Source organism: Chionomys nivalis, chromosome 8, assembly GCF_950005125.1.
Source record: "Chionomys nivalis chromosome 8, mChiNiv1.1, whole genome shotgun sequence".
In the NCBI taxonomy this organism is placed as follows: Eukaryota; Metazoa; Chordata; class Mammalia; order Rodentia; family Cricetidae; genus Chionomys; species Chionomys nivalis.
The window spans coordinates 92625286-92651523 of NC_080093.1; the positions used below are offsets into that span (position 1 = coordinate 92625286).

The 26238-nt window shown below is 42.7% G+C and overlaps 2 protein-coding genes across 3 annotated transcripts in view; both read left to right on the forward strand.

Annotated features, from left to right (window-relative positions):
• The window catches only part of LOC130879082 (tripartite motif-containing protein 30A-like), a 61587-nt gene that overhangs the window by 20133 nt on the left and 15216 nt on the right, over nt 1-26238 (forward strand). The window lies entirely within an intron of this gene.
• On the forward strand, nt 1248-22449 carry LOC130879081 (tripartite motif-containing protein 30A-like). 2 transcript variants are annotated; one of them, XM_057777090.1, is made up of 8 exons: nt 1248-1367; nt 10117-10600; nt 14125-14220; nt 14847-15077; nt 17948-17970; nt 19266-19366; nt 19638-19664; nt 19908-22449. In XM_057777090.1, exons 2-8 carry the CDS (start codon nt 10181-10183, stop codon nt 20606-20608), a joined length of 1599 nt encoding a protein of 532 aa, XP_057633073.1. In that variant the 5' UTR covers nt 1248-1367; nt 10117-10180; the 3' UTR covers nt 20609-22449. The 2 variants fall into 2 exon arrangements, with proteins under 2 accessions (XP_057633073.1, XP_057633074.1); XM_057777091.1 differs by lacking the exon at nt 1248-1367 and adding an exon at nt 4139-4159.

Genomic DNA, 26238 nt, shown 5'->3' on the forward strand with positions numbered 1-26238 from the left:
GCCTCCAAAGGCTCATATCTTTTAATACTCGATTTCCAGTTATTGGGTCTGTTTGGGACAAATTGGAAGGTTTGGCAATATTGGAGTATATGTGACGTGCGTGTGAGCTCTGAGATTTCAATACATTCTGGGCATTCCCAGTGTCTCTCTGTCTCTGGCTCAGGTTTGTGTCTCAAGTGTGACCTCTCACCTCCTGTGCCAGCACCATGCCTCCCTGTCTGCTGCCATGCTCCCCACTGTGGTGGCCATGACCTCTAACCCTTTGAAACTGCAAGCCCAAAATCAAGCACTGTCCTTGTAAGGTGCCTCAGTCGTGGTGTTTGTCACAGAAATAGAAGAGTGACTAAGACAGACACATGCAGGTGTCAGCACACCTGGGTGTGCACAGTGCTCAGGATCCACCCCAGGACTGCACCCTGCTAGGCACCCACTGTGCCAACTCAACTGCATCCCCAGCTCTACACATGTTCAGCTTCTAATTCAGGGGACGCTGAGGCAATAGTAACTGTCTCTAATAGAAACTCTAACTCAAATGGGGACCTGCTGAGACATTCTGGGGAGGGATACCTGGAAGGGATACAATGAATGTATCAGATCAGCACTGGGAAGAGGCCCTGCTCTGGGCAGCAACAGAACACCTAATCTGCAGGACACCCCTGGGCAGCTGGAGAGCCCCTGCAGCTTGCTAGTTTCACTGCTGTGAGTGTGGGAAGTGTCTCTGAAGGGCTCTGCATGGGGCTCCTCCCATCCTGTCCCTGCTGGGTGGGAATCTTGATTGTGAACAGCTGCCCAGAACTGCAGCTTCCTCTCTGTTCTCATCCTCTAAGTGCTCAAGTCCAGCCCCAGAGGACACTGCAGTTCCCTGTCCCTCATCTTGCATTTTCTGCCCTTAGGGCCACACCTGCCACACAAAGCAAAACCCAGCCAGGAGCTCAGGTACAAGAGGACCCCAAGAGAAGACTTTCCAGACAGGTCTGGATCTTGTTAAGTCAGTTTGACCTGACCCTGAACAACTGGCTTCATAATTCAAACAAAACAACAACAACAACAACAACAACAAAAAACCAAAAACCAGTTAAGGGTGGAAGAGCTGATAGTCTGCGCTCTCCAGACAGGCTGTGCTGATCTGAGCAGAGTTCCTTCAGTAGGTGGAGCTGGGTATGCTTATACGGAAGCATGCTATTGGTCTGTCCTTCTTCTGTAGTTTCTCTTTCTCTTCCTGGGCTCAAAATTTCGTTTCTTCTTCTTGGAGTTGGAAGTTCTGGATTGGTGCGTTAATTCTCCGTATTTTACCACTTTCGGTTGGCTACCGGTTGGTTGAGCAGGGTTTGGAGGATTTTTTCAAGAAAAGCATTGTTTTTGCTTGGGTGAGTTTGTGGGCTAAAAAGGAGGATGAAGAGGGAGGGGCTGTGGGGCTGGGGCTGAAAATGCAGATGGAGGAGCCTGGGGAAGGGACTGCGGGGGGAGGGGTGGGCAGGCCTGGTTTAGAGATGACTTCTAGATAGGTCCAGTCGCCTCCTGCCATTTCATAATCTATAAATTTGAATTGTACCTGATGAACACAGTTTCTTTCTCTACAGCTAAGCTAAGTCAGAGCCTCTTTTATTGAATATGTTTTTGTGTTATAATGTGGTGGTTTCGCAGTCGCTGGGACAGTGGTTCTCAACCTGTGGGTCGCGACCCCTTTAGAGTTCCTTGAGCCTTTCACAAATTTAATTCTATGGTTGGGGTCACCCCAACATGAGGAACTGTATTAAAGGGTCACCACATTAGGAAGATTGAGAATCTCTGCTCTAGGAACTCTTAGGGCCCCTCTCTGGGTTTAGAGCTAGAGGCTGTGAGCCTGTTAGCTAGTCACTGACTTCCTGTCATAGCCCCAAGCAAGGACATGACTGCTGTTGTTTACTTCTCCTTCAGCCATTTCCTGAAAATTGAAGCAGTGCTCAGTCCAGGTTGAGATTACAGCTACACAAAAGGCCAGAGGATCAGAAACTGAAGGCCTTTATAGGCAACTCAATGAGCCTCATTTATAAAATATTTTTTTAAATGTTTGTGACTTAGCTCAGGGGTAGGCTCTTTTCAAGCCTTGGGTTCAGTTCCAAGGGAAGGGGGTCTTCGAAGATGGGCAGACGAAGGACGAAGAGACCAGCTAGAGTAGCATATCTGAAGATTCTCCCAGAAGTGACCGCTTCCCTGTTGTCTCTTAGAGAGACATTACATTTTTCTTGCCCAGGCTGGTCTTCAACCCCTCAGTCAGCCCCCATCCCCACCTCCCCGTCACTAGAGAGGCAGGTGCACGTTACTGCTGCCACCCCCTTTTCTACCTCTAAATAATGGACATTAGATTCTTGATTGATCTGGAAAACGTCTAATTATAAAAGCTCATGAGAACCATGAGAGTAACCAGTTTGATCAGGGATTTCATGGTTTTACCCAAGCTAATCTGGGCACCCAGGAGACATCGACAAGCCTTCTTATGATCCTTTTGGTTTTGTTTATTTCATTGCATATTGTGCCGGCTGGGCAGATGGCACATGCCATTAATCCCAATACTAGGAAGGCAGAGGCAAGAAGAGCATTGTGAGTTTTAGTCCAGACTGATCTACATAGATGTTCCAGGGCAGCCAGGACTGCATAGTGAAAATCCTATCCTCAGATGAATTGGAGAGAGGGGGGGTAAGGGGAGAGGGAGGGGGACAACTCAGATGATGATTCCTTACATTTTCCTAGGGTCTTTCTGTTCTTTTTGTTGTATTTCTGTTTTCTGCGTTCTCTTCCCATCGTGTAAGTTTTGACTTAGTTTCTTCTTGTTTTTCTACTTCCCTGAGGTCAATAATTAAGTTATTTACTTGAGACTTTGTTTTTTATTTATTTAATGTAATTTTGTCCCAGTGGGCTTCCTTCTTAGACTGTCTGCAGTACCCAATGGAATTCCTTGACATGAATGCTTCTAAACCTCTTTTTGATTTTTTCTTTGCTCAGTAGTTTAGAGAATGTTGTTTCATTTCCATGTGTCTGTGAGTTTTTCCCAAATCCCTCTTTTAGTGATTTCTAGTTTTATACCACTGAGGTTAAAGAAGATATTTCATTTCGGTCTTCTTACATCATGAGACCCAGTCTTGTAGCCCAGGGGTTCCTTCTAGAGCAGTGTTCATATGTGCATGTATGGCTGTCAGTGGGGGAAGTGTCCTGTGCATGGTGGGGTGTGTGCGATCCCTTGCTGAGTTCCTGTCTACCTTCTCCTTGTTTCATTTCCTTGTGGAGCATTTAGACTGAGTACACTCATTTTCTGAACAGTGCCCCTTTGTTCTCTCCGTGACCTCTGTCTTTTAAATGATATTTTGAGATGGGTATATTTATTTACTTATCTTTTTATTCTAAGAACTATTTTTAAAAATGTGATCATATTCTTTCCCCTTCCACAGCTTCTTCCAGATTCTCCCCTCCTTCCCTCCCATTCAACTTCATGCCCCTCCCTCAAAATTTGAAAATCAGTTTTCTTCAGTGCTCACTGGGCACATCAGTAAAATTCCAAGGCTAGCCTCGTGCTCACTGGGCACATCAGCAACACTCCAAGGCTAGCCCCATGGTCACTGGGCATATCAGTAACACTCGAAGGCTAGCCCGTGCTCAGGAGTAGTTAGTTGCTCAACACTAATGGATTCCACATTTGTTTGTAGGATTTTTTTTTTGTCTTACTGTTTTTTTTGGTTTTGTTTTGTTTTGACATACTTTCAAGTGAGCTAACTCTGTTGATAGACTTTTTGCTTGATTGTGGGTGTCTGTGTTGAATCTATTTCAGGGTCAGTTTCATTCATTGACGTATTTAACTCTAGGATTTTAGTGCTTTTTCTATAGAATTGTCGATTTTCTGGTTTTCCTCATTAACTGTTATTTTGAATTCTTATCTGGATTGTTCATTATTTCTATCCCTTGAAGTCAATTGCTAGAATATGATAATAGTCCTTTGATAAGGTGATGTTTTTCACTTTTTGATGTTTTTGGTTTTTGTTGTTGTTTGTTATTTGTGCTGTGTATGTGTGTGTGTGTGTGTGTTAATGCCTGCATGTTATGGAGCAACTAACTCTTGCAAACTTTTCTGTTTAGATTCTATGGGGGAAGGATTTACACATTCCATATAAGGATGGCCCTTGATTAGGTATGGTGGCTCTGATCCTGAGTGGGTACAGTGGTAGAGTCTTCATATGGTTCTAACGGCAGGGCTCAGTGCTTGCCACGTCTAAAAATGTCTCTGTGGCCTCAACTGCAGGCGTTTATGTCAGCAGCAATAGCCATGCAGCTTGTTAGCTTCCTTAGTAGGAAGGATTGTAGGGGACTTGATCGTTTCCCATTCCAAAGTATGAAGGCCAATGGTAGCCTCTCTTAGGTATGTGCTCAGAGTGTCCATGAGGTCACGGGTGTGTGAAATGAACCACTGTGGCATATGGAAGCTGCTTTATAAGTTTCTCACCACCAAACTACTGATAGATGGTGTCTTCATTAGCATTTCTATTGCTGTGAAAAGACACCATGACCATGGCAACTCTTATAAAGGAGAATAATTAATTGGGCTTAGCTTACAATTTCAGAGGTTTAGTCCATTATTGTCATGGTGGGAAGCATGGTGGTGTGCAGGCAGACATGGTGCTGGAGGAGGAACTGATCCTCAGGCAACATCTTGATCCTCAGGCAATAGTAAGTAAACTGTCTATCACACTGAGCATAACTTGAACAAAGGAAACCTCAAAATCCACTCTAACAGTGACACACTTCCTCCAAGAAGGCCATGCCCACTCCAACAAAGCCACACCTCTTTGTAGTACTGCTCCCTTTGGGGACCATTTTCTTTCAGACCACTACAGATGGAGATTACTACAAAGCATGACCTGAGACCCTCAGGCCCATCATAGCTGCTTAGGTCCAAGGAGAGGGAATGTGGCTCTGACTCTGAGGCGGGGTGGGGCAGGGCTGAGCTGGATAGGACAGGGCAGGGCAGGGGGACAGATCGGGGCAGGGCAGGAGGGATGGTGGGACAACAGGGGGGGTGGGGCAGGGCAGGGCACCATCATAGATTCAGGAATGAAAAAGAACTCTGTACAAAATGGCAGGCAGTCCCTCCAAGGCCAGCTGGACTGTGACTGAAAAAGCATGGGATATAACCAGACTCTCTGAACATGGCGGACAATGAGAGCTGACGAGAGGCCAAGGATAATGGCACAGGGTTTTGATCCTACTTCATGTTCAGGCTTTGTGGGAGCCTAGACAGTTTGGATGTTCACCTTTCTAGACCTGAATGGAGTGGGGAGGACCTTGGACTTTCTACAGGGCAGGGAACCCTGACTGCTCTTGGGGCTGGAGAGGGAGGAGAAGAAGAATGGGGAGAGGGGGAGAGGGGTAGGAGGAGGGGGAGGGAAATGGGAGGCGGGGAGGAGGTGGAAAATTTTTTTTTCAATAAAAAAATTTTTAAAAAAAAGTAAAAATAAATAAATAAATAAATAAATAAATAAATAAATAAATGGCAGGCAGGCAGAAAAAGAAGTCGAGGAAACAAACAATATCCTTCACAATAGATCCAAATAATATAAAATTTCTTGAGGTAATTCTACTAAGCAAGTGAAAGACTTGTATGATAGAAACTTCAAGTCTTTGAAAAAATTGAAGAAGGTATCAGAAGATAAAAGATCTCCCATGCTCATGGATCTGTAGGATTGACATAAAATGGCCATCCTATAAAAAGCAATCTATAGATTCAACTAATTCCCATAAAAATTCCAACACAATTCTTTACAGACTTTGAAAGGACAGTCCTCTAACTCATATGGAAAAACAAATCCTGAACAATAAAAGAACTGCTGCAGGGGCCACCATCCCTGATCTCAGGTTGTACTGCAGATGTAATAAAAAGAACATGGTATTGGCATAAAAATAGACACAGTGATCAGTGGCGTTGAATTGAAAACTCAGACATAAATCCACACACCTATAGACACCTGATTCTTTTTCAGCTTTTTTTTTTTTTAAGACAGGGTTTCTCTGTAGCTTTGGAGCCTTGTAGAACTCACTCTGTAGGCCAGGCTGGCCTCAAACACAAAGAGATAAGCCTGCCTCTGCCTCCCCAGTACTGGGATTAAAAGTGTGCACCACCACCGCACTGTGGACACTTTTTTTAAAAAAGGCAATAAAACAGTGGTGGTGCCGCATGCCTTTAATCCCAGCACTTGAGAAACAGAGGCAGGAAGATCTTTGTGAGTTCAAGGCTAGTGTGGTGTACAGAGCAAGTTCAAGGACTGGCTCCATAGCTACTGAAAAACCCTGTCTCAGAAAACCAAAAACAAAACAAAACAAAAGAGCCAGAAATATGCGATGGAAAAAAGAAAGCATCTCCCACAAATGGTGCTGGTCTAACTGTATATCTGCATGTAGAAGAATGCAAATAAATCCATATCTATCACCATGCACAAAACTTAAATCTAAGTTGATCAAAGACATAAAAATAAAAGCAGATACACTGAACCTGACAGCAGAGAAAGAGGGGAGTAGCCTTTGGTTCAAAACCAAACACTTTGGTCTAAAAAGAAAAGGGAAAAACAAAACAAGTAAACTAAGTTTCATTTTGTTTTGAGTTGTATATTTTTGGGCCTGCCTATGTGTATGCACATTTGAAAGGATGGTTGGGATGGTCACAGCTGGTGGTTTCCTTGAAGCTGGAGTTATAAGTAGCTGTGACCTCCTTCATGTGGGTACCAGGAAGTCAACTAGGATCTTCTACAGAGTAATAAACACTCTTAAACAATAAGAAAAATCATTGCCTATGTGAATCAGGAGAAGGGCTGTGTATAATCCACGTCAGCACCAGGCTCTCTGGAAAGACACTGGTAAGCAGATGATCGGAGGGTCGCACTGACTGGTACTGATGAAGGAGGAAGTACAGTGGGGGATAAGTGAGTAGTTTGATGCTTGTAACACTGAAGATATGATTTCATCCTGGGAAGGAAAGGGAAGGAGAGAAGGTCGGTTACACGAGACTGATGGAAGGAAACACGATCTTCCTGGTCTTCAGTGAAAGGAAATAACAATCCTGCATCTGAAATTAGTCATTTTGGATGAAATAAAGCATAGGACTTGAAAGTGATGGAGATGGGTCTTGTATTAATCTGTTGCTTTCATTGGTTAATTAATAAAGAAACTGCCTAGGTCCATTTGATAGGCCAACCCTTAGGTGGGTGGAGTAAACAGAACAGAATGCTGGGAGAAAGAAGCCGAGTCAGTGAGTCGCCATGATTCTCCCACTCCAGACAGACGCAGGTTAAGATCTTTCCTGGTAAGCCAGCTCGTGGTACTACACAAAATATTAGAAATGGGTTAGATCAATATGTAAGAGCTAGCCAATAAGAGGCCTGAACTAATGGGCCAGGCAGTGATGAAAAGAATACAGTTTCCGTGTAATTATTTTGGGGCATAAGCTAGCCATGTGGGCGGCCGGGTGCCGGGGACGCAGCCCTGCCGCTCATATTACAACAGAGTGGCACCCAACGTGCTAATGAACTCCACGTAAAACCTGAGAGGGCTTAAAAAGGAGAGAGAGAGAATTTAAGACAGCTTTTTGCTGTTTGTGGGTTGCGTGCCGCAAAGAAATTGTCCTGACTCAGCAGCAGGAAAAAACTGGCTGTTTTAAAATGCCGGCTTTCTGGGCTGTGCCGCCATTGCGATCTCTGTCTGGCTCCTGCGGGAGACAGAGTCTTTGAATGGATCATTTGGAGTAAAGTGCTACGGCTTGCTTGATGGCAATGTGGACTGCTGTGTGCCTGGAACTGTGTGTGGCTCAGGGGCACCAAATGGCTCTGAGGCAGGAGGGCTCATCTCCGCCATGCTGAACTGTGCTGGTCTCAGGCAGGAACTACCATAATTACCATAATAACAGCGCAGTTAACGTTTGAACTGAGCAGGACACAGGCGGTACCGTATTATCTGTACATGGTGCAACTTAATTTTTTAAAAAATGCTTAACATTTTAAGAAATGCTCCTGGATAGTAAAAAAATTACAGATTCACAATAGAACTGATTCAGACACTGTTGGATTAATGTACGTAGGCTTGAGAGAGATAAAAAAAATATATAAAGAATAAAGTTAATGTCTTAAAAAAGGGTAAAGTCTTTAAAGAGACAGAGTACAGATAGTTATAGATTAAAAGAAATAAAGAAAAATAAGCCACGTAAAAATGGAAAATTCACAGAGAGTCTGGATTCTTTGTATTATTGTGTTTTCTTTAAAATATTTGACTGTAAAGGAGCTAAGTGCAGAGAGACATTTCATTATATGGGCTGCCAAGCTAAACCAGAATGGATATAAGGGTATTATGATTTCAGAATTTGGGTCTAAGGATATGATGCTTTGGAGAGGGTCTTCTTTTGTTTTCACAGAGGACGAGACCCTGTTGATTGCTTCTATCTCAATATGGTATGATAGACCATGCCCTCCTGAAAGGTTGCTGTGAACATCCTCAAAAAATTACTTTGCTCAACTGCCAACTGAGATGACCCTGGCACACAGGTTACACCATGAAAGACCTAATTAACGACGCCCCCATTCAGCAGGAAGCAGTTTGGAGAAAAAAAACTGTGCCCATGTTCCCAAATATGGTTTATAAATGTTCTTTTACATTTAAAGGGGGATATGATATAGATATAAATAATTTGCATTGGTATGGATTTTAAGGTCAATTTTGTTATATGTATATGTATTTCTGATCTTGATTAAGGTATTGTGATTGTGTAATTCATTTAAAAATGTAATGTAAAATAGGAAATATAGGTTGTTAATGGATAAACATCAATAATAGTCAAGCTTGTAGTCATGTTAGTTAGATTTTCTAGATATATAGAGATATATTTCAATTAGATAGGCATTCTTCATATCTTTCAAAGACTACAGAACATGGCATTTAAAATATTTTAATAACGTAGGGCTTTTCATGACAATGAGACACATCTGCTCCTGACAGCACCAATCTACTTCAAGAGGAAGATGGGCATCGAAGAGGATCCTTATGGAATTTGATAGCCATTTGGGCAAGAAACTGTTCTTGCCTGGACTATTGCATAAACTGGACACAGAGAACCGGCAGCAAAAGGACTGCTGAACTTGCCTAAAGGTGAGATGGTCTTTCGGGGTTCCTGACTCATGAGTCTGTGAGACATTCTGCAAGACACAGCAAAAAGTGACTGAACTGTCTTTGGAATTTCCTGCTTGATGAAAATGTCTGCTGGATACTATGGGCCTGAAGGCTGAAGATGGATGCCCCAACAGTACAAAAGAACTTTGGGTGACTGTCCAGGCAGTGAGATGTCTCTGTCATTTCTAGAGTTTTGGATCTCTTGTTTGCTTAGGTAATATTATATCCTTCTGGAGTCTTTGATGGAGTTGAAGAATGGTTAGTTATAGTTATAGTTTTCCTTAGTAATGATAAAAGATAAAATAGATATAAATATTGTAACTGTAATTCTTGCTTGATAACTGTTTTGTTATATGTAATTTTACTATGTTAAAGTTAAAGTCTTTCTTTTTTGTTTAAACAGAAAAAGGGGAAGTGATGGAGATGGGTCTTGTATTAATCTGTTGCTTTCATTGGTTAATTAATAAAGAAACTGCCTAGGTCCATTTGATAGGCCAACCCTTAGGTGGGTGGAGTAAACAGAACAGAATGCTGGGAGAAAGAAGCCGAGTCAGTGAGTCGCCATGATTCTCCCACTCCAGACAGACGCAGGTTAAGATCTTTCCTGGTAAGCCAGCTCGTGGTACTACACAGAATATTAGAAATGGGTTAGATCAATATGTAAGAGCTAGACAATAAGAGGCTGGAACTAATGGGCCAGGCAGTGATGAAAAGAATACAGTTTCCGTGTAATTATTTTGGGTAAAGCCATCAGGTGCCGGGGACGCAGCCCCGCCGCTCTTATTACAACATGAAAGTATGACAGCATTCTTCTTTGCCATGTCACTGAACTTCTCTCTGAATTTCTCTCCTTTCTTCTTTTCCCTTGTCATCAAGGACATTCATTGATCTTTTCACGGTTCTGTTTTCCATCTCTTACTTGTACCGTTCTCATCCTCCCAGACACTCAGGTACCTGAGCAGAAGTGTCAGGAGTACAGACAGACAGACTCAGCATCACAGCAACAATGGCCTCATCAGTCCTGGGGATGATCAAGGAGGAGGTTACCTGTCCTATCTGCCTGGAGCTTCTGAAAGACCCTGTGAGTGCCAATTGTAACCACATCTTCTGCCGAGCCTGCATCACTCTGAACTATGAGTCCAGCAAAGGCAAAGAAGGGGAGGGCATCTGCCCTGTGTGCCGAGATAGTTACCTGTTTGGGGATCTGAGACCTAATTGGCATGTGGCCAACATAGTGGAGAGGCTCAAGGAGTTCAAGTCTAGCCCAGAGGAGGAGCAGAAGGTGAATTTCTGTGTACAACATGGAGAGAAACTCCAGCTCTTCTGTGAGAAGGACAAGGTGGCCATCTGCTGGCTTTGTGAGAGATCTCAGGAACACCGTGGACACCAAACAGCTCTCATTGAAGAGGTGGCCAATAAGTGCAAGGTAGGAAGTGGGAGGGTGTGGGACACAGAGCAGGAGACAGTAACAGATGGAAAATCTCGACTTGGTGTGACAGGTCAATTACCTGGACATCATAGACTCTGGGGTTGTTACATCATTTAAAATCCTATTTAGAATCCTAAAAGGACATGATGGTTTATTGCACTTAATTGTATAAGAAACCACCTGGAGTAGAAATATTAAGATGGAAAAAATGTTTTGTAAGTGTCCCTATGAATTTGAGTCAATGATCAAGAAAAGCCAATTGTAGAACAGTTAATTTATTCCATCTTTATTGTCCTTCATTGTTTATGTCAGATTCTTTCATTCTACCCAACATCCAGTCCAGTGACTTCCAACCATGTAACTAGTAAATGATTGACATACAGCAGTGAAGAGAATGTGTGTGTGGCAGTTGAAAGATCTGGGAAAAGGGGAAAGAATTCTATAGTGAGATGCACAGAGACAAGTTCTTTGTTGGATCTTCGTTTTCTGGGTTGGTTTTTTATTTGTTTGTTTGTTTATTTTGAGCCCACATGTAAATTTATGGAGACTTGTTGACTGAGTTTTCTGTTCTGCCTGGTTCCCGCAGTCATGAAGTCCCAAAGAAATCACACAGGGGTCTACATTAGTTGTAAACTGATTGGCCAATTAGTAAGGCTTCGTGTTAACTCTTTCTTGTCTATGTTAGCCACATGACTCAATACCTTTTTCAGCAAGGCACTCACATCTTGCTTCTTCTGGGGCTGGTCAGGACTCCCAGGAATGGACTTCCTTCCTCCCAAAATTCTCCTGTTCTTATTGACCCACCTCTACTTCCTTTCTGGTTGTCCTACCTATATTTCCTGCCTGACTACTGTCCAATGAGCGTTTATTTGAAATATAATTGACAGAGCATAATTGACAAATTGACATTTGTCCCACACCATTTCCCCCTTTAAAAAAAAAAAAACCCTCTGATTCTAATAATCTTTGTTTTACTTTTCTCCTGACCATAGTCCATTTTGGGGGAATGTGGATGTGGTTTTTCAGGCTGCTTCCTGCTGGCTGGGGGTGCTGATAATCTTATAGGGACCTGAAGAAAATTTAGAATTATGATCAAGTCCTGACTGGATCATCCTGTGTGACTTGATCATCTAGAGTAGCATCTTGAATCTGTTCTGGATGTAGAACTCTGACATCTGGGCCATCTGTTCCTACCAGAGATTTCTCAGGTGTCTTCCTTGATCAAACCTGATTCTTCTTAATTCAGAATGAATCCATAGCCTCTTATATCCTTTGAAAACAAAAGTAAATTCCCTACTCCAAAGTAACATGCATTTTGACTTCAATTTTGACATCAAGGTTCTTTCAAAATACCTATCTAGGATTAATTCAGCAACATTTATAAATAAATATCTTTTAGCAGTTGTTGCTCTTTCCTCAGCATTCAAACAATTCAAAGAGAACACAATAACATACAGTATCCAGACTCTCTGTGTATTTTTATCTTTAGGTGTCTTGATTTTAACCTCTATTTCTTTTCTTTTAATTTTTGGCCTTTTGAGACAGGTTCTTTGTGTATCTTTGTTTTGGTATTTACTCTGTAGACCATACTGTCCTTGAACTCACAGAGATCTGCCTGCCTCTGCCTCCAAAAAGCTGGTATTAAAGGTGTGTTGGTGTAGGAGGTTCTTCTGTTCATGTCTTGCTTTCATTAGTTAATGAAGTAGAAACTGCTTTGTGCCTGATAGAGCAGAACTTAGGTAAGTAGAAAAGACAGAACTGAATTCTGGGAAGAAGGGCAGAGTGAGGGACACCATGGATCTCCTGCCTGAGACAGATGCTGGTTAGCATCTTGCCCATAAGCCACAGTCATGTGGTGATACACAGATGAATAGAAATGGGTTAAATTAAGATGTAAGAATTAGCCAATAAGAAACTAGAGCTAATGGGGCAAGCAGTGTTTTACTGAATACAGTTTCTTTGTGATTATTTCGGGGACTAAGCTAGCTGGGCAGCAAAGATAAACAAGGGGCCCTGCTCCTTGTAACAGTGTGTGCCACCACACCTTAAATTCACAGAGATCCATCTGCCTCTGCCTCCCAAGTTTTGGTATTAAAGGTGTGTGCCATAACACCTTGAACTCATAGAGGTCTGCCTGCCTCTGTCTCCCAAGTGTTGGGATTAAAGGTGTGTGCCACCAACCCAATTACTCTCTTTTATTCTTTTTTTTCTCAAGCCTACACATATTTTTAAACACAGTAAATCATTTATACATTTAGAGAGTTTTTTTGTCTTTTAATCTATCTTTACTGTATATCTCCCTTTTTCTGAGCACATAAGTCTTTAATTTGCTAAGCAATTGGCTTTGACGGCTGGTTCCAGCGCACATCTTAGCTTTATGAGATTCCAGCCTCATGGAGGAGGTACCAGCTGTAGCCCCATTTATTGCAGCAACTCTATGCATTTCAAGGTGCCTGCCAGCAAGCAAGCTTCAGCAGTATGCTCCATAGTCAGACCACCTGCCTGAAAGAGACAGAGTTTGTCCTGGCAGGACAGCCCAGAAAGATGGCATTTTCAAATAGCGTGGCTTTTTTTTCCTGCTACGGATGGAAACCAAAAAGCATGCAGTCAGCTTTTCATCAACACTGTTTAAGTGTTTTGTGGCAGGATCTGTTAAGGAGCTGTAGGGTTTTGCTGCTAAGGCTGAGTCTGGAAGCCTTTCTTAAATGATTGCCTCTAGCAAGCAGAGCCCACCTGAGAAAATGCTGCTATCAATAACCCATGCTTAACTCTATTGTTTTCTGTCTAGAATTACTTATCTATGTCTGTTAAGCTTTATGTGTTTCTTTTTTAGCAAGAGACATACAGAATATGGATCTGAGTGGGAGAGCAGGTAGAAAGAAACTGTGAGGTGTACAGGCCAGGCAATCTGTAAACAAAATATATTTTATAAAAAAAATTCAGTAAAGAAGAATATATTAAATACAGAAAAAAACTACAGTTCATAAAAAGAAAAGGAAATGACAAAAGAAAGTGCATGTGACCAGTATGGTAGGGCTTGGCTCAGTCGCAGAACTCTGGCAAGGGATGAGTTTGAGGTTATACAGGTCTACACAGAAATTCCAGGACAGCCAGGGCTACATATTAAGATCCAGTTTTTCTTTTTTTTACGAATGTGCATGTGTCAACAGCAAGGCATATGATGTATGTATACATTTATAGGAAAGACAAGAAAACGTAACAAAATTATTCCAGTTTATTGATAACAGAATCAAAGTAACCAGTTTGTACTTGGTGGAATGACTGACAGGGACACATTTCTGTGTCTTTGTCTGTCTGGGGCTTGTGTGTGTAAATGCAAAAATTGATTGAGCTGAAGATGAAGATTTGCCTACTTTATGTGCACAAATCATGGCGCAAGATATTAAAAAGAGAACAGTCTTAGACGCCCTGTCTTTCCAGAAGGATTTCTTGGCCTTTGGCTAGGAGCAGCTGTCCTACTAAGCACCCAGCTTGACTCTGCTACAATTCCTCTCCCACAGCGGATGCTCCAAGCTGCCCTGGAGATGCAGATGGCTAATGAGAAAAGATGTGACCAGTGGGAAGATGACCTTCAAAAGGAGAGAACTACCTGGGAGGTAAGTGGGGACCCTACCTCCAAAGGGAGTTAGCCTGATGCCTGGAAGGGACCTGGGCAAGAAGCTCCCTGGCTCTTCATTCCCTGGAGGCTGATGGGGACAAGAGGCCTTGATTAGTCCTCTCTGCCTGTTCCCTTAGAGCTGAGGCTGCACAGAGAGTGCATCACAGCTGAGCCTGGCTGTGTGAGGAGCTGACACCATGGCAGGGGCCTGGCGGGAATGGCACTGAGTCCTGGGACTCGGTTCTATGGTGCTTTCTGGAACTCTGATTGTTGGGAGGATGCTTGGGAACAGTCACAGTTTTATCCTTGGGGCTACTTTTTCTCAGAGGTTCAGAGGAAGAATGAGGAGTATGCAGACAGGAATAGGGATCAGGGACACCTGTGTGAAATCTGAGCCACAGCCTTGCATCCCAATTTGGCTCAAAAGACCATGGTAAATATGACCTAAGATCTGTATTTTGGAATATCATGAACAGATACTGAAAAGAGACACATGCTTCCCTAGGATTCCTTCCGAACTCAAACTTAATTCCCATGAGAACTCCCAATCAGAACAAATGTTTTTCTGTCTCTCTGTCCCATTAGGACAGTCTGAATAAATCTCCCTTTTTGTAATCCCTGAAGACCCAAATACAGAGTGAGGTAGAAAACGTTGAGATGGAGTTGAAAGGACTGCGGGAATTCCTGGACTCCAAGGAGAAGAATGAGGTTGAGAAGCTGATGAAAGAGAAGGAAGACATTCTCGACATCCTGGAAGATTCTCAAAATGAGCTGGTGAAGCAGAGGGAGTCAGTGAGAGACCTAATCTCAGATCTGGAGCATAGCTTGCAGTGCTCAACCATGGAGATGCTGCAGGTAAGACTGCAGGAGGTCTAGCATCTGAGAGTCAGGACACCTGGATGCCATTTCTTTCCCTCTGTGCTGCTGTGATCTCCCTGGGGAGGACAGTAGGGCTCTCTGGACTCTCCCTGAACTCTTTCCTGAACCAGTTTCAGAGGCTGGGGAATCACTGCAAGCATGCATGGCAAGAGGAAATTGCATGTTTTAGTTTATCAAGTACAGTACAGTAGCAGAACCATGTAGAGAAGATCTGTTGCATCATGGGTAGTTACTCCCCTGCTGTAATGTGAGCGTGCGTGAAGTATATTCGACAGTCATTACTCACTTTATCTGTATTTGAAATTACTGGAAATGGTTTTTCCCCTGGCATATTTGAAGCCTTTCACACTACTGCCCTGACTCAGTGGTCTGGTCAGTGAGAGGGGAGTTACCACCCAAGATCTCAGAGATTTTCTTTCTTCTGTCTTTGAGTTTCTGAGATGAAAGGTGTCTTCTTTATTCTAACAGGTATAAAGTTTGTATTGTATTTTATCTCTATCACACTTTTAAATCATTTAAGCCAAAGGTATATTCTGGTGATGAAAATCTCGGTGAGAATTTGTTTCTTTTGTCTGAATTGTCAATCTCTTGGTAGTTCTAGGAAATTTTCATGCTCCTTTAATTTCTTGGTTTCAATTGTGTTGACTTAATTATTATCGAGGACACTCATTTATCACCTGTATTAGATTGAGTTAGACATGTTTTGGCTAAACTAAGCTAGTTCACATAAGTAGTAACTACAGCCACCATACTCTACAAGCCTGAAATTATATCTCTTGATGAAAGAATCTGCCTACCATTCTCTGCCTCCAGCCCCTGATGACGCAAATAATAATCATTACTCTTTGTGAGATCAGTTTTTGGATATGATACTTACTTAAATATGATCACTTAGTGGTTTTTTTTTGTTTTGTTTTTTGTTTTTTACCCAGATGTTTTAGTATAACATAAATGCTCTGAGTGCAGCCAGCCATGTTACCACAAATGGCAATACTTGCTTTGAATGTCTAATATTTTAACCTCCATGTTTATCATATATTTTTTCCATTCCTCTGATTGTAGTTCTCCAGTGGACTCTATTTTATCTGCTATGATAATGACTCAGTGAACATGAGCATATAGATATCTCAGTGAGGACAAGTTTAAACATCAGTTTTCTAGTTCTCTCTGAATTCTTTTTATTATGGATCCACATTTATTGAGTTATGTTATATAAACTACATGCATCTACTGCCTGTGATCCCAGGACTTGAGAGCTTCTCATACACAGAAACAAAAACATGACAAGAAGATAACTTTGGAAATAAGATATAAGCTTCCCAACCTGCAGCCAGGTGTCCTGGCTCACTCCTTTAATCCCAGCAGTTAGAACGCAGAAGCAAATGAAGGTAGATGGGTTCTAGGCCATCCTGGTCTACATAGTGAGTTCCAGGCCAGCAGGGTTCCATAGTGAAAAACAAATGTGGTCAAGGTGGACAGAGGAAGAGACTACAGAAAGTACAGCTGTAAATGGAAAATACATAGTCCACTGCTAATCTAAAGGCCCAGGGATCATTGCAGAAGGGGGGCAGAAAACATGCAAGAGCGCGAGGTGGTGGAGGATACAAGAGAAACAGCGTCTTCTGGACACAGCTTAGCCGCAGCACATATGACCTGGGATTGGCTGTGACACCAGACCCAAGACCTGTGGAAGCCTAAAATACACCCAAGGAGCTCCTCGTAATAGTTATCTGTAAGGAGAAAGATCACATTTCTCAAAAAATTTAACTATAGTTAAATCTACCAATATCCGGTGGAATCTGCAGATGTGAGAACACTTGCATAGTGTTAGGTCTCATCTGGGGACGAAGGACTCACAGAGCTGCCTACTAAACATAGCAAAGTGGACCTGGTGGGTCAGGCATTGATATCTGTCCAATATAAAAGAGCCAAGTTAATATTGGAAGGCAGAAAAGGGTTATTTATTAATGTAGCCACATTTGGAAGATGGACAAAAAGATTTTTAAAAAGCCCACTGTCCATCTTCATTTTCTCTAAGTGAGATCAAAGTTTAAACAGAGAACCAAATATATGCACACATGAGTAGTCCTTGTCAAGGTGTCGTCCTGACCGTCATTCTCCCATCATTATCTGGTACAGACTCAGACCTTATGTGGTCTGGCAAGTAACAAAAACAGCGTCAAATGTTTTAGGAGGTGAGTTCTCCATCTGGCTAGCGGTGCTTTCCTTTTCCAAGTGTGAGATTCCTGGAGAAATTCCACTTTTAGAGGGAGTCGTTGATTCAATGGTTTGTCAAATTGAGAGGCACACATGTCTCTTTAGATTGACTTCTTTTCTTGTCAGGAAAACTAGAGAAAAAGAAGAAAAAGGGAAAGGGAGATATGGTTAGCTGGACTTAAGTATCAAACAATCTAAGCTTCTGGCCCTTGTGGCTTCTTCATTATTAACATATTGAATTGTGTCTAAATGAATGAAATAATTTGGAAAAAAGCTTCTAACACATTTTAGTTGCAAGGATGGTGATAGATAGCTGACATGAAACTTGGAAAAGAGACGTGTGTTTATATGTTTAGTTGTATGCACAGCAAAACCTATGTAAGTTATCAAACCATCATTGGTTTATCTTTGGTCTCCAAATTCTTATAGTATGAGACAGAAAATATTGTACCAGTATACATATAAAGCAATTAATGAACCTAGCATCGTATTTATTTCATGTCTTGAAGAACTTTTGGTGACAGATTTGATTCTCTTTGACTTTGTCTCTGCAGCCAGTGAGAGTGAGATCAGGATTTGCAAGAACATGCAGAACATGTTAGTGACTGTGTTTTCTCCCTTCTCTCTAGGGTGTGAATCATGTCCTAACAAGGTATGTGTGGGTTGACATGGAAGAATAGCCCTGTTGTGTGATGAGAATGATTTAGTATCTGACTAGAATAAATCTCTCATGTGTTTGGGGGAATTTAGACAAAGTGTTGTTCTGAAGTTGCAGTAAGAAGGAGGAGGATGTAGGGAAAGACAGGCTCTGACTGTTTTGTAACTACTGGGGCCATATTTGATTCTCCTTTAGGGGTCTGGGTAAGGGGAGTCACAGAGTTAGTCTCCGCATTGGGAAGAGGCAAATGGAGCCACAGGTGCTTTCAGACTCCTTATGGTTCCATCATTCTGTCCACGCTCTGTGCTTGTGTCTGGCTCTGTCTGCAACTCACAGGTACTTGATTCACAGATTCATCCTAGATAGGGTATGTCTTCCTTGTCCGCAGCGTTCACAGAATTGTATACTGGGAAAAATTCTTGTGGATTTGTGTATTTCTCATGGTGATAGAAAAGTGGGCACAACTGCTCCATGTGAACCACACACTTCAGAAGACTGGAAAGCTGTGCCCTTGTGTGTAAAGAGTCACACCCGGGCTGTCAGCAGCAGGCTCCTTCTGAACATATGAAGTTCATGTCAAAATGTGTCTGATGTTCCTGTCTTCTTTTCCAAAATTGTCATCTTAAGAAAGATCTTAGAGATACAGACCTGACCAAAAGTGTCTGTATTAACAAAAGTGTTTGATGTCTTGGCTTTCTCCAGATAGTTTTCATGTGACTCTCTTACCCCGGAGCAGCTTCTGCACCCTGACTTCAGCATGTTCTGGAATACCACATTTATTTATTTTCCTCTTTGTTTATTTCTATCTCTCTATCTGTCTCTCTGACTCTGTCTCTCTCTCTCTCTCTCTCTCTCTCTCTCTCTCTCTCTCTCTGTCTGCCTATCTCTTTAGTTTTTCAGACAGGTCTTCTCTCTGTAGCCTTGGTTGGCCTGGAATTCATTCTATAGACCAAGCTGATATTGACCTACATTAGTTTGATTTGTTTTCAGATTTACTAATTCATCATTTCTTAAGAGTTCTGGGGGAAAAATGGGAGAGTAGGAACACGTTTTTTGACTGTACAAGTGAGGATCTGAGACCTTACTAACAAAACACAGCAAGTAAGTGTGAGGGGTCATGAGTGTGTCTCTCACTTCTGCAGAGTTAGTATCTACCCTCTCTTTCCCTGCTCAGAATTCTCAGGAGAGCTCCAGGACCTCTATGGGTAGAATAATAGGGAGTAATAGGAAGTCCATGGTGGTCAAAGGTCACACTGTCTGAGATGTGGAGATCAATCTTTTGTCCCTAGGAGTAAGAACTTAAGACTGAAACAGCCCAAAATGGTCCCGAGTAAACAGAGAAAGATCTTCCGAGCTCCGGATCTGAAGGGCATGCTGCAAGTGTTTCAAGGTGAGAGCAGCTACATTCTGTGGTTATCTGGGGGACTCTAGGGATTCTGGGGCTGCACTGTCTGGATAGAGACTGATGTCTCTGATCATGGGTAGAGAAACTGAGAAGAGCAGATAGTGTGTCCCAGTGATGTCATCATATTTAATGGACATCATCATTCATCCCGTCCCATGTCACAGTTTCCAGACCGTCCCCCATTCTGCAGAGCACATTGACTTTAACGTTCTGATTCCTTTCTTGCAATTAATGCTGTTCATTTTCATCATTTCAGGGCTCTTGGATGCTCAACGCCACTGGGGTAAGGAGAAATCCCACCATCAGCCTCTCTCGTCTTAATGTCTTTCAGAGTTTATTTCTCTACTAATACTTACATTTTATGTTACTGCTCCCAATATGCACAGCACCTGCCTCTCTTTGACTTTAAACTCGGCTCCTCCATGTTCGTCCTCAGTTTCTCCTTAGGCTTCTGCTCCTTATTTCACCAATAAGGCAGTACCTTGCCTCCCATGTGACTCTATTTATATGTTTTATTTTTCTGCAGTTCACGTGACCCTGAATCAAACACAAGATAAAAACATTGTCATTAATGAAGACAAAAGACAAATACAACATCGAGATGGTGATAGAAGAAATTCTCAGATTTCTAAGACCTACAAATTGGGTGTCCTAGGGTATCCAGCTATTCACTCAGGGAAACATTACTGGGAAGTAGATGTGTCTAGATGTGACGCCTGGCTCCTGGGAATAAATAATGGAAAATGTGCTCAACCCCAGCTTCCTGCAGCAAATGAAAAAGGCTTGAAAGTCAAATGTGATTCTTTTTATGACTTTGATGAGGCCTTTTTCAAAGGTTTAAAACATAATTCTAGAAACAGACAATATGTGAATTATCAACCTAAACATGAAGTTAAAGATGATTCTGATGATAAACAGCATGTAAATTATCAGCCCAAATGTGGCTACTGGGTTATAGGGATGACGAACAGGTCTGTGTATAATGCCTTTGAAGAGTGTTCTGTCACCTACAATGCCAGTGTCTTGCTCCTCTCTCCGACTCATCCTCCCACTCGTGTTGGAGTTTTTCTGGACCGAGAAGCTTGCACTCTCTCATTTTATGATGTTTCCAACCATGGAGCTCTCATCTATAGATTCTATGAACCGAACTTCCCTAATGCTGTTTATCCATATTTTAATCCTATGGGATGTTCAGAGCCATTGACACTCTGTGGACCACCCTCCTAAGCCCTCAACCATGTCCACACAGTGTCCCTGTATCTAATGTATTTCATGTCTGAGCTCTGTAGCATCATCTTAACTTTTTCTACTTTTGTCTTCCCGTGTCAGTGACCTTCACTTCTAAATATAAACCAGTATTGATTTTTTTCCTTGATCCAGTTGCTTGTCTGTTTACGAGGTTATAGTAATTTTATCTCTTCCCAGATTCCCACACACAATGTCTCTTACTCACAAGGTGATGTAAGACCTCTGCTAACCGGCACTTCCTGTTTTGTGGTGCCACAGATGGCAGCCAGGGCCTTGTGCATGCTGAGGAGGTGCTCTGCCCCTTAGCCACTTGTCTCAGCTCTGCCAGGTCTCCAAACCCCAGTCCTCTGCCACTGACAGAATATGACAGAAAGTTCTTCTCCAGCTGGTCTATTACTTTTGAAAATATATGTCAGAATGTCTAGCCTAGGAACGAGCCCTTAGTGTTACATCATTTTAACCACAATGCTGTGCTTCATCAAAACCTAAGAAGGAAATATCTCCAAGGACACCCACTAAGACTTGGTGTGTTCTGAGCACTTTCCTCAGCTCCATTTCTGTCACTCCCCATAGCAGTATAGCCCTGAATAACATCCTCAAAGGCCTATGCACATGTCATTTTATTTTTGCATTTTTGATATAAATCCTGTTTCTATACTCTAGGTTGGTGTAAAAAAATAAATGTGGGGTCTGTTCTAAGGCCCCGGTGTTAAAAGCAAGGCTGCTGACAGGGCTTAGTCACTCAATCTGTCCTACAAAGGGGCAGCCAACTCCTACAAATTACCCTCTGCCTCCCACACGTGGTAGTATACACAAATGCAAAATGGATTATGTAAGTATTAAAAAGGGAATAAATCACTGAGAATAAAACATCTATTTTTACAGTCATTAAATGGTTGTATGTTAGTTTGGGGGCAAAGATGCTGTACTGAGTTTTGATGCTGCAATGAGCAACTGAATAGGGCTGAGGGGGGCTAATATTTGACTTTCTTAATATTTGACTTTGCTAATTAGGTCCTGGGAAGGGTCATTAAGTCTACTCCAATATGTTGTAGGTATATATAAATATTTGGCTTTTGAGAAATTTCAGAATCAAACATGTGAGATCGGTGTGACTGTAGCCCAAAATCTCTGAGAGATTTATCCTAGGAATAGGACCTTCAACCTGACTTGGGTTGGAAAACCTGGATCCACTTCATAGGGACTAAAGGTCACATCATTTTAAAAGCCAGCAATTCTTTTGCTCCCTGCCAGAAAGCTAGCAGCAACACACTTTGTTTTGCTAGCAGTCTGTTAGCTGATAAACTAAGGGACCTGCCACCTCTGCTGCTGTAATATTCCTGTTCCCTCCCTGCACTTCCACCTAGGCAGGCACTCTTTGGTATTGGAACTGATAACTTCTTCTTGCCCTCATTCCAACCTGTGTATGCAAAGTAATGCTTTTTGCGTACCCCTTTGTCTTCATGCTTACAAACCAGCCTGCTACCCCAACAAACAACTGCCCCAATGCAAACTTCCTAGGCTTCCAATGCCCTAGACTCTGTTCCTCCCTGGATCCTAGACCACTGGTGCTCCCTGGAGTCTTGGGCCTTGGGAAATAGATAACAATAGTTTTCCCATCTATTTCTTGAGAGAATGAGTGTTATTGTACTATTTAGTTCCTATCAAGTATGTAAATCGAAGGTGATAACAGTGATGCCAGTGAACTTAACCTTGTTGTGAAACAAATATAAACAACAGTTCTAGGAACTTACCTCATGTAAATTGTATCCAATATGATGTCTGTTTTGTCTCCTTGTTGTGACTGTAATAAAGAATTGCTGAGATTGAGTACCAGAGCCTGGCATGATGGTTTGGATGCAGTCCCAGCACTCAGGAGGCAGAGACAGCTGGCTGTGCATCTGAGCCAGGCTCAGTTACAGAGGAAGATCCTGCTCTTCTTTGTTATGCTTTTAAAGAGGAATGTGCCGGATTTTGGATGAGGTAGTTGGTTCAACAGGACCGTCTGAGGGATTACTGCGCACTAAGGAGTTTATTTGGAGTCAGATTGCCTTAAGTAGTCAGAGAGACAGAAAGGGCACACCATGGTGTTCCAGGAGAGTTCAGGACCTGGCACCAGGAAAGACTGAATGGAGGGATAACTGGAGAGTATCAGGGTCCCTGTGGCAGAGACTTTTTCTCTAATACTTTTTAAGGTGAAGGTGGCATTAGGTTCCCCGCAAAAGCCTATAGCCAGACTCTGATTTCCAGGCAGGAGGCAGGACAGACAGGTGACGAAAGACTGGATCCTCTATCATGAAAACTCACTTAGGTTAGTGTGGCACCAGCAAGGCTGCTCCTGGGGACTCATTTTGAGTGGAGCTCATCGGGTCTCTATGTGTGACAGCAGAGAGGCAGTTACAGGGCAGCATGTAGATTAGAGATTCTAGCACTACATGCTAGCAAAGTATGCATCAACCACTCAAAACATCGCCATGCTGTGTTATACATATTAAAATACCTGTACTTTAAAAGCCCAGATGATTTTACTTTTATCAAACTATTAATTCATTCAAGAAACAAATATTCTTCTTTCAAAACTCTCCAATGTCCTTTTCGCGCATTATTTCCTCCATAATATTTCATGGAAAAGCATTTCCTATGTTGAAATAAATGTCAGCGTGTATTGACACAGTTAGGCTCACACACATTGCCACACTGCTCAGTGCTGTGCTCTCCTGGCCGCCTTCATTCTTGTCACTGAGGTTCAAGGCTGGTGGCAGACCTGACCACAAAGTCAAATCTTTGCACAGAGTTGGGATGAATTTGTGGTTTCAGAGAAAATTCATGAAGAGGTTCATGGCTTTCTGAATATTTTATTATTTTGATTCCCAAGAAGGCCTTTGGAAGAAACAGAGGAGGCACTGGTTCAACTTTATAAAAGACAAAGATGGTGGCTCATCCCTCTAACACCTGCACTTGTTAGATTGAGGGAGGAGTACTGCCAGCAGCTGGAGACCACACTGAACACGAGCAAGCTCCAGCCCGGTCTGGGATGTCCAGTCAAAAACAAAACCAGAAAGTTGTAAAGAATTTTATATAATCATTAACAATTCAGAAGAATCAGGACACCATCAAACAAAACTCAGACTGTGCCGTCATATCCGTTCTTGCCCCGTATGTTATATTTTAGTAGATCTGAGAATATAAGGAACACATGAGATAAGCGTGCAGGAGATGCGGTGAGACTGAAAATGGGGATGGCTCATTGTTTCCCTTATACAGCGTTTCTGTTTATAGGTAATTCTCACATATCTCAGGCTGTCTTGGCATCAAAGTCCCATATTGCTGAGGACGCCCTTTGAACTCCTGATCCTCCTGCTGCCAGCCCCAAAGTAGTTTATTTTCTGGTGATTTGATAAGAATGGATTCCATAGGCTCCTATCTCTGAATACTTGGTACTCACCTAGTGGGACTGATTGGGACAGATTAGGACATGTGGAATTATTGGAGTATATTTGACATGGGTGTGAGCTCTGAGATTTCAAGACATTCTGGGCATTTCAGTGTCTCTCTGTCTCTGGCTCAGGTTTGTGTCTCAAGTCCTCTCACCTCCTGCCCCAGCACCATGCCTTCCTGCCTGCTGCCATGATCCCCACTGTGGTGGCCATGACCTCTAACCCTTTGAAACTGCAAGCCCCAAATCAAGCACTGTCCTTATAAGGTGCCTCAGTCGTGGCGTTTGTCACAAAAGCAGAAGAGTGACTAAGACACACACATGCACATGTCAGCACACCTGGGTGTGCACAGTGCTCAGGATCCAGCCCAAGACTCCACCCTGCTAGGCGTGCACTGTGCCAACTCAGCTGCATGCCCAGCTCTACACATGTTCAGCTTCTAATTCAGGGGTTGCTGAGGGAATTCTGGAGGAATGTATTAGATATCCTAACTCAAAGGGGGACCTGCGGGAGACATTCTTAGGAGGGATTCCTGGAAAAGATACAATGTATCAGATCAGCACTGAGCAGAGGACACTGAAGTTCCCTGTCCTTCACCTTGCATTTCCTGCCCTTTGACCCACACCTGCCACACAAAGCAAAATCCATTCTAAAGCCTAGGTGAAAGAGGAGCCCATGGGGAGGGCTTTCTTTCCATCAGGGGCAGCTTTCGCAAAGGTCAGCATCTTTTAGGGTGATTGAGAATGAGCCTGAACAAGTTCTATAGCACTGAGAGATGTCCCGAGTTCCTGGAAAGTAGAGCTGACCCAAGGACACTGGCTCCCTCTGGTGGTCAAACCTCAGATACCGCTATGGTGACTCCCCATTGGTTGGTTAGTCCTTAGATTCTTTCTCAGTTTCAGCCCTCTAAGTCTTTTGATTTCTCTGCTGGCTCACTAGAGATCAGGCTTAGTGACCAACGGGTTCCTTGGGACATTTACTCTGGCTCGTCTCGCTGCTCTCCACACATTCAGGCTCTCTTACTTTTTTCTGAAGGTGTGAGAGCAGTTTTAAAGGGCAGAGTTGGAGAAATTTAGAAGGAAACGCTGTCTTTGCTCTGGTGAGTTTGATTTCCAACTGAGGAGGTGCTGGGAAAGATGGACTGCTGGCTTCCTGCTGGGGCACTAGGAATGAGGGTTCAGGTGGAGGCCTGGCCTGGAGAAAGACAGGTGTCAAATCCAGAGAGGTCAAGGCTTTTCTACAGATCGAGTTTTTTCTCTTTTCTCCTAATGCTTAATTTTGGGTTGCACCAAGAATCTCCTGTTGAAAGACTAACACTATTGTCTGTCCATGTCCTCCACCCCTACCTCATTAAAGAAGTAAAATCAGAATGATGTTTGAAAAGAGTTTAAGGTTTCTTTATAACAATGCATTTACCCATGATTCTATGAGTTCAATTCCTTTGCTTCTGTCTCTGTGATTAGAAGTCCCAATCTTTCTGTAGCCTCTTATACATTTATTAGTACTATGAAACAGCCATAGGTCTGTAGAGAGTTGCTAATGTTACTTAAAGTGATTAATCATATATTCCTGCCTTTCCCTTGATCCATGTATGCCATGAATGAAGAAAACTTAAATAACATTTGTACCCGGCAATGCTGAAGCACGCATGGGGAGCCCATATATGGTGGTCCTGTTGAACTTGTCCATATTGGGTTTCATGTCTAAGTTGATGAGGACGACTGACCATGCCTCCTCTTCAAGAAGGGACCATATCTCATTACAGATGGTTGTGAGCCACCATGTGGTACCGGGGAATTGAACTCAGGGTGTTTGGAAGAGCAGGCAGTATTTTTTTTTTTTTTTTTTTTTTTTTTTTTTTTTTGGATTTTTTGAAACAGGGTTTCTCCGTGACTTTTAGTTCTTGTCCTGGAACTAGCTCTTCTAGACCAGGCTGGTCTCGAACTCACAGAAATCTACCTGCCTCTGCCTCCCGAGTGCTGGGATTAAAGGCGTGCGCCACCACCGCCCAGCTAAAAGAATCAGATTATAATGATGATTGACAGCTGTTGTGTCCACAGCAAGAACATCAGTTCAGTCTCTTGTCCTCACCAAGATGTGGAGTTTGGGCTAGGGGTTTAGCTCAGGAATGGAACACTGACCCAGCATTTACAAGGTCCTGGGTTCAATCCC